At 46.3% G+C, this 12,166-nt stretch overlaps 1 protein-coding gene across 4 annotated transcripts in view; it reads right to left on the bottom strand.

Moving 5' to 3' along the window:
• Window positions 1–493: 493 nt before the first annotated feature.
• The window catches only part of LOC109903382 (neurabin-1-like), a 98,597-nt gene continuing 86,924 nt past the window's right edge, over window positions 494–12,166 (bottom strand). For 2 of the 4 annotated variants that reach the window (XM_031788904.1, XM_031788903.1), the window contains exons 13-19: window positions 8,263–8,407; window positions 7,798–7,918; window positions 5,674–5,722; window positions 3,067–3,186; window positions 2,508–2,531; window positions 2,015–2,197; window positions 494–1,729 (exon numbers count right to left, since the gene is read on the bottom strand). In XM_031788904.1, coding sequence (XP_031644764.1) covers window positions 1,517–1,729; window positions 2,015–2,197; window positions 2,508–2,531; window positions 3,067–3,186; window positions 5,674–5,722; window positions 7,798–7,918; window positions 8,263–8,407 — 855 coding nt within the window. In that variant the 3' untranslated portion in view covers window positions 494–1,516. Of the gene's footprint in view, window positions 1,730–2,014; window positions 2,198–2,507; window positions 2,532–3,066; window positions 3,187–4,252; window positions 5,197–5,673; window positions 5,723–7,797; window positions 7,919–8,262; window positions 8,408–12,166 lie in introns of those variants that run through there. The other 2 variants (XM_031788905.1, XM_031788906.1) reach the window with 2 other exon arrangements.

Below are 12,166 nucleotides of genomic sequence, written 5' to 3'. Positions count from 1 at the left end.
CCCCACCTAGTGGTTAAATCTGGGTATTGCCCCCACCATCCACCACACAGCCCTGACCCCTAGTGGTTTGATCGAGGTATTGCCCCACCTAGTGGTTAGATCTGGGTATTGCCCCACCATCCGACACACAGCCCTGACCCCTAGTGTTGAGATCTAGGTATTGCCCCACCAAGTGTTACGATCTGGGAATTGCCCCATCATCCACCACACAGCCCTGACCCCTAGCGGTGAGATCTAGGTGTTGGTTGCCCCACCTAGTGGTGAGATCTGGATATTGCATTCACTATCCCCTACACAGGTCATTTGTAGAGTATGTGCTTCATCAGAACTATGATTCAGATTCCAAAAATCCATCAATCTATCTGCACAGAATACACATGTTCATTTGATAAAAAATGGCACATTAGACTTCTCTATATGATCATATATGTACATTGTCATGATTTCTAAAGGTGTTTTATATAACACATCATAAAAGAGGAGGAACACAGACGGGTGTGAAGCTGATATATTTGGGGGTTTCTGTTTTCTGAATGAATAAATAAACCTGAATTACAGCAAAATAAATAATATGTCATGGAGGTGGAGGTTTGGAAACACTATGACAGGGTTTCCAAAACATGGTCCTCAGGACCCCAAGGGGTGCACGTTTTGGTTTCAACTAATCATCAAGCTTTGATCATTGGAATCTGCTGTGTAGTGTTAGGGCAAAAACCAAAACGTGCACACCGTGGGATCCGTAGGACTGAGTTTGGGAAACGCTGCACTACGAGGATGTACAATGAGATGAAAGGTAGGCAGGTGGGTGGGCAGCATCTTTACTATCCAACTGTCTGGTCATTTTGGTATTTGTTCGGTGGTACAGTAGCGTGACGGCCTCCAGCGCTACAGCCTCCAATAGTAGTGCACTGAACTCCACAGCCTGAACTCAAGCCCTGTTAGGTGTTATACTAGAGATATTACAGAAAGGAGGAGATGGGAATCGCATTGGGCTATGAATGGAGGAATGTATAACAGCAGACTGTTAACCAATCGCATTCACGTTGTCATGCTGCATCACGCTGTTGCTAAGCAAATCGTCACGCAATTCTCAAAGTCAGGGTATGAATCGAGAAACCTGCCTATCTTCCTCAAAAGTAGGTAATGTCACGATTCCAAAGCTATACGATATTACACAGAACAAGTTAATTATCTCACATCTCGGGAAAAGATTTGTAATGTTGGGTTTTTGACCCAGCACCCAATTGAGCTCTCCTTGTCCCAGAATCGCCCCGAGAATGCACCGCGGGCCCATTGACGACACATGGGCAACGTACACAATGAGCATTAATACGATTCCATTGGAGTTTCCCCATCTCCTCCTTAAAAGTATCTCTGGTTATATCAATTGACATATCACATAATACATCTGGTATTTTAGCTCAGTGGTTCTGGTGACTGTTTCTATCCCTGGAGATGCTACTTTGTAGTGGTTGTTGGTAGACAGACAAGGAGAGGTAGGTCTTAAAGCCGTGGGTTACTTTGCTGCGCCTTCAGCTGTCTCGGAGTGGCCCTTGCTGCTGGGTTTGTGGGCCTGTTTCTGTTGCTGCTCCAGCTCTTTCTTACGGAGCTTCTCTCGCTGTTTGTCCAGTTTCTCCCGGTTCCTCCGAGCCTTCTCCATCAGGACCTTGAGGTCCTTTGCCTTCTTCTTGATCAGAGCCCGGTCCTGGGAGGAGGCAACGCCAAGGGTCTGTACACCAACACACACACACAGGGCAAGGGTCAGAGATCGGGGGGGATGTGAGTGAAGAGATGCACATGCAGGGAATGCAGGGAATTGAACACAACAGCTAGGGTCTAATAAAATACATCACGAGCTGTAACAATTTTAGCCTGTTTATTTACACTTAATATCTTTGGCCCAAAGCTTCAGGGTCAACTGTATAGTGTGGTGCCCTATAGCGCACCTCAGATTGAATCCCAAAGTAACTAACACAGCTGGATATGCACATTAACACAGGTTTCAGCTCTTTACCTTGAGCTCAGTACTGTCCAGCTGCAGTAGCTGGTCTCCGTCTACGTTCTTGGCCATGAAATCTGGGATGTACTGCTCCAGGTTTAGTCCCATGAGCCAGCGGGACACCTGCTGGGAGGTCCACTCTGTCACAATGAGGTTCTGCCACTGGTGCTGCTTGGGGCACTGGCCCCCATCTAGGATCTAGATACACACACACACACACACACGGTTGGAGGTATACAGAGATCCAAGCTTTCTTAAACCATTATTTCTCTCTCCACATGAAGTGACGAGAGCGAACACATAGTGATGGGTGATTTCAAATGAATAATTTCTAAATGTTTAGAATAGGTGTTGACAGCATGCTGAAGACTGAACATCACATAAGAAACATGCAGTCCCAAGGTTTTGGAGTATCTACCGGTATGTTAAAACAATATGAGAATTATTGATGGATGGAGGCGTGTGATGTAAACACATTTCCTTTTAGCCGTTCAGAGCCAGATCCTACCTCCTCATCTATCATATCCAGACTCTGAACATGGCAGCACGGGGGACAACGGGACAGGAGAGGCCAGTCAATACAAAAACACAGTAGCACGCAATGGTGCCCTTTACAGGCCTACAGTCTGCCAAACTCTGTCCAGGGCCCACTGGGTGCATGTTTTGGTTTTTGTCCGAGCACCACACAGCTGATTCAAATGACCAACTAGTCATCAAGCTTTGATTATTTGAATCAGCTGTCTAGAGCTAGGAAAGAAACAAAACGTGTACCCAGGAGGGGTCCCAGGACCGAGTTTGGGAAACCCTGCTACAGGGTACATACAAGATACAAAATGGCTGAATAGTGAACCTACCGTTGCTTACATCAAAGTTAGTTAAATGTAATATAAGTTGTAAGGAATTAAACAGGAAACAGGTCATTCGAACACCATTGTTACACAGTCCGGACACTTGGCATGGCAGGAGCACTATGTGGTGAAATATAGGCACTTAAAATATAGTTCAATAACTACTGCTTGTTGATACTGGGTTGATACTTTATGTGAGATCAAATCTTTGTTTCTCACCTCGTCTGAGGAGAGCACCAGGGTGTGTGAGCAACCGGACATCTTGGCTTCAGTCAGCAGACCACTGACCTCCACTGAGCTGCTACTGCTGACACTCAGATCATCCTTCACCACAGGAACCTATGGAGAACAACACCATGCAGAAGTCTATTAGTCCTTAGTCAAAACATTGTTTACATCCAAAATGGCATTCTATGCCCTATTTAGTGCCCTATGGGCCCTGGTCAAAAGTTTGTGTGCCATTTCATGCCCAGACTTCTTGTTTTTACCTTTATTTAACTAGGCAAGTCAGTTAACAACAAATTCTTATTTACAATGACGGCCTACCCCGGCCAAACCTGGGCGCCGCCCTATGGGACTCCCATTCACGTCCGGTTGTGATACAGCCTGGAATCGAACCAAAGTCTGTAGTGACGCCTCTAGCATTGAGATGCAGTGCCTTAGACCGCTGCACCACTCGGGAGCCCATCTCACATATTGTATTCCCCTCTCAACACACAGAAATTCATTTTTGTTGTGTGATGTTTTTAATCCAAAGCAACTAAATTCCATCGTTGATGTAATTTGCTGCTGATTACAAAATGAATAGATGGACTAGACAGGATGGACTGTTACATACATATTCTGTGGATCGCTAATTCAGAGACATATTGTATCATTCAATGATGTGACTTAATGAAATATAACTTTGATATTATACTGCATAATTAAGCAATTTTACTGTGGTTTGAGTTGTTATTTGGGGATCTGTAGCTGAACTGAGTCATCTTCTCTCAGCAGTGTGTGTGAGAGAGAGTGTGGGTGAGTGTGTGTGTATGCGCATATGTCGGTCTGTGAATGTGTATGTGCATGTGTGTGTGTGTGTGTGTGTGTGTGTGTGACGAACAGGCATGTGCGCATGCATGTGTGTTTATGTGTGTGTTTACCTGCGAGACCTCAGTAGTTCTCCCTGTCCCCAGTGATAACAATAATAAACTCTGTCTGGCAGACAGACTGGGGGCATCTTAATCTCTGAAGCTTACAGCTGGCCAGACCTACCTACCGCCCAAGGTGGGCTTTCCTTAGTCAACATGGTGTCAGCGTTAGCCTTCATTAGATGTCTGCACAAACATAACCCTCCTTGTGATTTGAGGTACTGTAAGTCTGTCTGATTCTCTTGTCTGTGGCCAGATTGGATCCACTGAGCTCGGTAACTAGCTTCTTTTTTGGGGTGAAAAGCTTGAGCCAGATGCACACCATCCATTAGTGATTCCCTGTTGTGCAACCTTGAGGTTTGTGAGAAGAGAGAGAGATACATCACTTGAACCTCACCTTAGGGGAGCAGTAGGCAGCTAGATTCAGCCCCGGGATGACTTTTGTTGGTGGGGATGGCCAGGAAATAATTATAACAATTTGTTCACTACAAATTGACCACAACTAAGCCCAGAAAGAGATTGTATTTCAAAAATAACAATAATCTCATACCTTGATTACATTGAGACACAATTGTGTCTCTTCTTTTATTTGTGTGAATACTTGGGAACAGATTTCCTAAATGAAACACATTTTAAGCTGAATTCCAGCTGATTTTAAAGTATTTATTTTACTATAAACTTAGGGGGGCAAAACAAAATCACTTGCGGGACGGTTTTGGCCCACGGGCCGACTGTTGCCGAGCTCTGCCTTAAGGTTATGTATCAAGGATGAAAGACTAGATACTATGCAAAAAACTATATTAGGTACTATTCAAGTGTACCCATTGAAGTGATTTCCCCATTATTATGGACAAATCAAACAGCCAGTGATTGAAAGAGAAATGCTGTTACGCAAAAACCCAACCTCTGAAATGAAAATAACCAAATAAATGCTGATTCACATTCTTGAAGAAATTATGAATGATTCATTACTGTTCCGATTTCCATTTGATTTAATGAACTTCAGTCTAATCCAACATGCCTCTATATTTGTGTAAATTACTGAAATTAACTTTGATGAAGTACAATATGAATATGCTAATTAGACCGTGTCATGCCCTGCTATGTACAGTACTTGTTCGTATTCTGTTTGATTGGGTATGATTGGAGCAAACAAGAATAAATACAATACCAAGTCATATGAATAGGAGAAGAAGTGGGGCCAAGTAAGAGATTTCTGTTAAACGCATCAAAACCAGACACAGGTTAAATCAATGCAACATGAACAAACAATATGCAACACAATAAATAGCCTTTAGGTATTATATGCATTAGAACACATCAGTGAGCACTGTCAATACATATTATCATGTAGATGCCCTGTTTCTGATCACCGTGCCAACAGTTTTGAATCAATGTTGGTTTCCCAAATAGCACCCTCTCCCCTACATAGTACACTACGTTTGACCAGGGCACTATGTAGGGGAGAGGGTGCAATTTTGGACACAACCAGAGTCTACAGTATTTAATCAATGTCACTAGTTTAAACTCACATGGTCCAGTACTAGCCTGGTAACCATACTGTCTGTGCTGAAGCCAAACATCAGCCTATCAGCTACACAACGACAGAAGAGTTACTGTATGTACATCATGGGACCTGGCTAGTCTAGTACCACTACAGACACACAGTTTGGGTTTCTCTTCACACACATACCTTGGCCTTGAGCCTCTCTGGGCTATTCTCAGCGGAGGGCTCTGTAGAACTAGGGAAAAGAGACATGGGTTAGTAGAGAAAACACACATCAAACATTTGAGATATAAAAACAGTGTGAAAATAGGTTGGGAACAACAGACTGGGACAAACAACTACAAACAGAGTGCCAGAGTTACTAAACCCCTGTACCCTCAGAGAGAATCACACCAGTAAAACCCCTAAACCTCCAGAGAGAATCACACCAGTAAAACCCCTGAACCCCCAGAGAGAATCACACCAGTAAAACCCCTGTACCCTCAGAGAGAATCACACCAGTAAAACCCCTGTACCCTCAGAGAGAATCACACCAGTAAAACCCCTGTACCCTCAGAGAGAATCACACCAGTAAAACCTTGTACCCCCAGAGAGAATCACACCAGTAAAACCCTGTACCTCCAGAGAGAATCACACCAGTAAAACCCCTAAACCTCCAGAGAGAATCACACCAGTAAAACCCCTGAACCCCCAGAGAGAATCACACCAGTAAAACCTTGTACCCCCAGAGAGAATCACACCAGTAAAACCCTGTACCTCCAGAGAGAAACACACCAGTAAAACCTCTGAACCCCCAGAGAGAATCACACCAGTAAAACCGCTGAACCTCCAGAGAGAATCACACCAGGAAAAACCCCTGAACCTCCAGAGAGAATCACACCAGTAAAACCCTGTACCCCCAGAGAGAATCACACCAGCAAAACCCTGTACCTCCAGAGAGATTCACACCAGTAAAAACCCTGTACCTCCAGAGAGAATCACACCAGTAAAACCCTGTACCTCCAGAGAGAATCACACCAGTAAAACCCTGTACCTCCAGAGAGAATCACACCAGTAAAACCCTGTACCCCCAGAGAGAATCACACCAGTAAAGCCCTGTTCCCCCAGAGAGAATCACACCAGTAAAACCCCTGAACCCCCAGAGAGAATCACACCAGTAAAACCCCTGAACCTCCAGAGAATCACATCAGTAAAACCCCTGAACCCCTAGAGAGAATCACACCAGTAAAACCCCTGAACCTACAGAGAATCATACCAGTAAAACCCCTGAACCTCAGGGGTTTTGGTGGGATGGAGGGGTGGGATGGAGGGGTGGTTCTGGTGGGATGGAGGGGTGGTTTTGGTGGGATGGAGGGGTGGGTTTGGTGGGATGGAGGGGTGATTTTGGTGGGATGGAGGGGTGATTTTGGTGGAATGGAGGGGTGGGTTTTGGTGGGATGGAGGGGTGGTTTTGTGGGCTGGAGGGGTGATTTTGGTGGGATGGAGGATGGGGTTTGGTGGGCTGGAGGGGTGGGTTTGGTGGGATGGAGGGGTGGTTTTGGTGGGATGGAGGTGTGGTTTTGGTGGGATGGAGGGGTGGAGGGGTGGGTTTGGCGGGATGGACAGTTGGGTTTGGTGGGATGGATGGGTGGGTTTGGGTGGGATGGATGGGTGGGTGGGTTTGGTGGGATGGATGGGTGGGTTTGGGTGGGATGGAGGGGTGTGTTTGGTGGGATGGATGGGTGGGATGGAGGAGTGGGTTTGGCGGGATGGATGGGTGGGTTTGGGTGGGATGGAGGAGTGGGTTTGGTGGGATGGAGGGGTGGGTTTGGTGGGTGGGATGGATGGGTGGGTTTGGGTGGGATGGAGGAGTGGGTTTGGTGGGATGGATGGGTGGGTTTGGGTGGGATGGAGGAGTGGGTTTGGTGGGATGGACGGGTGAGTTTTAGGGGTGGGAGAGGTGATCTCTGTGCGTTGTGTAGGAGACCCAGCTGTGTTGTTGTCTGCAGTCACAGCAGCGGCTGCCAGCCACAGTGGGGATTTAGATGAACACCCCATAACAGAACCCTTTGTGGTTCCAGGTAGAACTCTTTTGGCTTTCATGTAGAACCCTCTGTGGAAAGGGTTCTACATGGAACTCGAAAGTGTTCTACCGCAAACCAAAAAGGGTTCTTCAAAGTGTTCTCCTATGGGGACAGCCAAAGAACCCTTTTATGTTCTAGATATCACCTTTTTTTCAAAGAGTGCAGACACAGACACACACAGATCTGTACATAGGGGAAATGTCACCCCATAGCCAGAGGAACACAGTGGCAGAGAGGTGGTTAGTACCTGTTTCCTGGTGAGCTTCTGGGGTCCTTCCCTTTGCTTCGTGTCAGTGGGTCCAGACCGCTCCTGGTGATCTTCTCGTCCAGGCTGAGAGAGGGGCTGGACACCACAGGAGACTGAGACCCTGCACACATCATCAGAAAGGTTCAAGAAATAGATGCAAACCTCCAGAAACAAGTATTAACATCACTACATTGTGATCAAGGACTTGACTTTCTCTGAAGTCATCTTTGAAGACAATGTATGTTCTGCATTCATATTCGTAAGATGCTGCCCACATCATCATTACAGTTTTTGCTCTGTACTGAAAGCGCTCTTTCTTGAAAACTGGACCTAAGGCATGTACCATTTTGGGGAGATTATATTAACACGGGTCTAATGAACAAAATACTCAAATATGAGTTACCTATCCTTTATTGTTGTGGGTAACACTAAGTATAATGGTTTATTATGTGGTTCTACACTGACCGGTGTTGTCTGCTGCCTGCTGGAGGAGGGTGTGTCTGGGGGAGCCCTCAGCACTGCCAGGGGCCCTGGAGGCTCTGCATTCATCCACAGTACTGGAGGCTGCACTCCACATGGATGAACAAGTATTGCCAGGGCCCTCTGATGCCTGGAGAGCGAGAGAGACAGAGAGACAGAGCGAGAAGAAGGGGAGGCAGAGAGAGAGAGAGGAGACGCAGAGAGAGGGGAAAGGAGAAGGAGGGACGAAGTAAGGAGGGAGGGAGGGAGGGATCAATAAAGAAGGGGAAAGATAGAAGGAGAGATAGAAAGAAAGACAGAAAGATGAACACAGAGAAAGAGAGATTTACTTTAACAATGCTATCAAAAATCTGAGGACTATACTGAAGACTGTCTGTCTGGTGGCTGGTGACTGTCTGTCTTCAGTATAGTGGCTGGTGACTGTCTGTCCTCTGTATAGTGCCTGGTGAATGTCTGTCCTCTGTATAGTGTCTGGTGACTGTCTGTCCTCTGGATAGTGTCTGGTGAATGTCTGTCCTCTGTATAGTGGCTGGTGACTGTTTGTCTTCAGTATAGTGGCTGGTGACTGTCTGTCCTCAGTATAGTGTCTGGTGACTGTCTGTCCTCTGTATAGTGTCTGGTGAATGTCTGTCCTCTGTATAGTGTCTGGTGACTGTCTGTCCTCTGGATAGTGTCTGGTGAATGTCTGTCCTCTGTATAGTGGCTGGTGACTGTCTGTCCTCTGTATAGTGGCTGGTGACTGTCTGTCCTCTGTATAGTGGCTGGTGAATGTCTGTCCTCTGTATAGTGGCTGGTGACTGTCTGTTCTCTGTATAGTGGCTGGTGAATGTCTGTCCTCTGTATAGTGGCTGGTGACTGTCTGTCCTCTGGATAGTGGCTGGTGACTGTCTGTCCTCTGGATAGTGGCTGGTGACTGTCTGTCCTCAGTATAGTGTCTGGTGACTGTCTGTCCTCTGTATAGTGTCTGGTGAATGTCTGTCCTCTGTATAGTGTCTGGTGACTGTCTGTCCTCTGGATAGTGTCTGGTGAATGTCTGTCCTCTGTATAGTGGCTGGTGACTGTCTGTCCTCTGTATAGTGGCTGGTGACTGTCTGTCCTCTGTATAGTGGCTGGTGAATGTCTGTCCTCTGTATAGTGGCTGGTGACTGTCTGTTCTCTGTATAGTGGCTGGTGAATGTCTGTCCTCTGTATAGTGGCTGGTGACTGTCTGTCCTCTGGATAGTGGCTGGTGACTGTCTGTCCTCTGGATAGTGGCTGGTGACTGTCTGTCCTCTGTATAGTGTCTGGTGAATGTCTGTCCTCTGTATAGTGTCTGGTGACTGTCTGTCCTCTGTATAGTGTCTGGTGACTGTCTGTCCTCTGTATAGTGGCTGGTGACTGTCTGTTCTCTGTATAGTGGCTGGTGAATGTCTGTCCTCTGTATAGTGGCTGGTGACTGTCTGTCCTCTGGATAGTGGCTGGTGACTGTCTGTCCTCTATATAGTGTCTGGTGAATGTCTGTCCTCTGTATAGTGTCTGGTGAATGTCTGTCCTCTGTATAGTGTCTGGTGACTGTCTGTCCTCTGTATAGTGTCTGGTGACTGTCTGTCCTCTGTATAGTGGCTGGTGACTGTCTGTCCTCTGTATAGTGTCTGGTGAATGTCTGTCCTCTGTATAGTGGCTGGTGACTGTCTGTCCTCTGGATAGTGGCTGGTGACTGTCTGTCCTCTGGATAGTGGCTGGTGACTGTCTGTCCTCTGTATAGTGTCTGGTGAATGTCTGTCCTCTGTATAGTGTCTGGTGACTGTCTGTCCTCTGTATAGTGTCTGGTGACTGTCTGTCCTCTGTATAGTGGCTGGTGAATGTCTGTCCTCTGTATAGTGGCTGGTGACTGTCTGTCCTCTGGATAGTGGCTGGTGACTGTCTGTCCTCTGGATAGTGGCTGGTGACTGTCTGTCCTCTGTATAGTGTCTGGTGAATGTCTGTCCTCTGTATAGTGTCTGGTGACTGTCTGTCCTCTGTATAGTGTCTGGTGACTGTCTGTCCTCTGTATAGTGTCTGGTGACTGACTGTCCTCTGTATAGTGTCTGGTGACTGTCTGTCCTCTGTATAGTGGCTGGTGACTGTCCGTCCTCTGTACAATCATGGCCAAAAGTTTTGAGAATGACACAAATATTAATTTTCACATCTGCTGCCTCACTTTGTATGATGGCAATTTGCATATACTCCAGAATGTTATTAAGAGTGATCAGATGAATTGCAAAGTCCCTCTTTGCCATGCAAATCCCATAAAAACATTTCCACTGCATTTCAGCCCTGCCACAAATGGACCAGCTGACATCATGTCAATTATTTTTTGGTTAACACAGGTGTGAGTGTTGACGAGGACAAGACTGGAGATGATTCTGTCATGCTGATTGAGTTTGAATAACAGACTAGAAGCTTCAAAAGGAGGGTGGTGCTTGGAATCATTGTTCTTCCTCTGGTTACCTGCAAGGAAACACGTATCGTCATCATTGCTTTGCACGAAAAGTGCTTCACAGGCAAGACTATTGCTGCCAGTAAGATTGCACCTAAATCAACCATTTATCGGATCATCAAGAACTTCAAGGAGTGCGGTTCAATTGTTGTGAAGAAGGCTTCAGGGTGCGCAACAAAGTCCAGCAAGCACCAGGACTGTCTCCTAAAATGGATTCAGCTGCGGGATCGGGGCACCACCAGTACAGAGCTTGCTCAGGAATGGCAGCAGGCAGGTGTGAGGCGAAGACTTTTGGAGGATGGCCTGGTGTCAAGAAGAGCAGCAAAGAAGCCACTTCTCTCCAGGAAAAACATCAGGGACAGACTGATATTCTGCAAAAGGTACAGGGATTGGACTGCTGAGGACTGGGGTAAAGTAATTTTCTCTGATGAATCCCCTTTCCGATTGTTTGGGGCATCCGGAAAAAAGCTTGTCCGGAGAAGACAAGGTGAGCGCTACCATCAGTCCTGTGTCATGCCAACAGTAAAGCCTCCTGAGACCATTCATGTGTGGGGTTGCTTCTCAGCCAAGGGAGTGGGCTCACTCACAATTTTGCCTAAGAACACAGCCATGAATAAAGAATGGTACCAACATATCCTCCGAGAGCAACTTCTCCCAACCATCCAGGAACAGTTTGGTGACGAACAATGCCTTTTCCAACATGATGGAGCACCTTGCCATAAGGGAAGAGTGATAACTAAGTGTCCCAGGGAAAAAAACATCCATATTTTGGGTCCATGGCCAGGAAACACCCGAGACCTTAATCCCATTGAGAACTTGTGGTCAATCCTCAAGAGGCGGGTGGACAAACAAAAGCACACAAATTCTGACAAACTCCAAGCATTGATTATGCAAGAATGGGCTGCCTTCAGTGAGGATGTGGCCCAGAAGTTAATTGACAGCATGCCAGGGCAGATTGCAGAGGTCTGCAAATATTGACTCTTTGCATCAACTTCATGTAATTGTCAATAAAAGCCTTTGACACTTATGAAATGCTTGTAATTATACTTCAGTATTCCATAGTAACATCTGACAAAAATATCTAAAGACACTGAGGCAGCAGACTTTGTAAAATTTTATATTTGTGTCATTCTCAAAACTTGGCCTGGACTGTATAGTGGCTGGTGACTGTCTGTCTTCAGTATAGTGGCTGGTGACTGTCTGTCTTCAGTATAGTGGCTGGTGACTGTCTGTCTTCAGTATAGTGGCTGGTGACTGTCTGTCCTCAGTATAGTGGCTGGTGACTGTTTGTCTTCAGTATAGTGGCTGGTAACTGTCTATCTTCAGTATAGTGGCTGGTGACTGTTTGTCTTCAGTATAGTGGCTGGTAACTGTCTATCTTCAGTATAGTGGCTGGTGACTGTCTGTCTTCAATATAGTGGCTGATGACTG

The sequence above is a fragment of the Oncorhynchus kisutch genome, linkage group LG14, assembly GCF_002021735.2.
Source record: "Oncorhynchus kisutch isolate 150728-3 linkage group LG14, Okis_V2, whole genome shotgun sequence".
NCBI lineage: Eukaryota > Metazoa > Chordata > Actinopteri > Salmoniformes > Salmonidae > Oncorhynchus > Oncorhynchus kisutch.
This window is presented reverse-complemented; position numbering and strand designations above follow the sequence as displayed.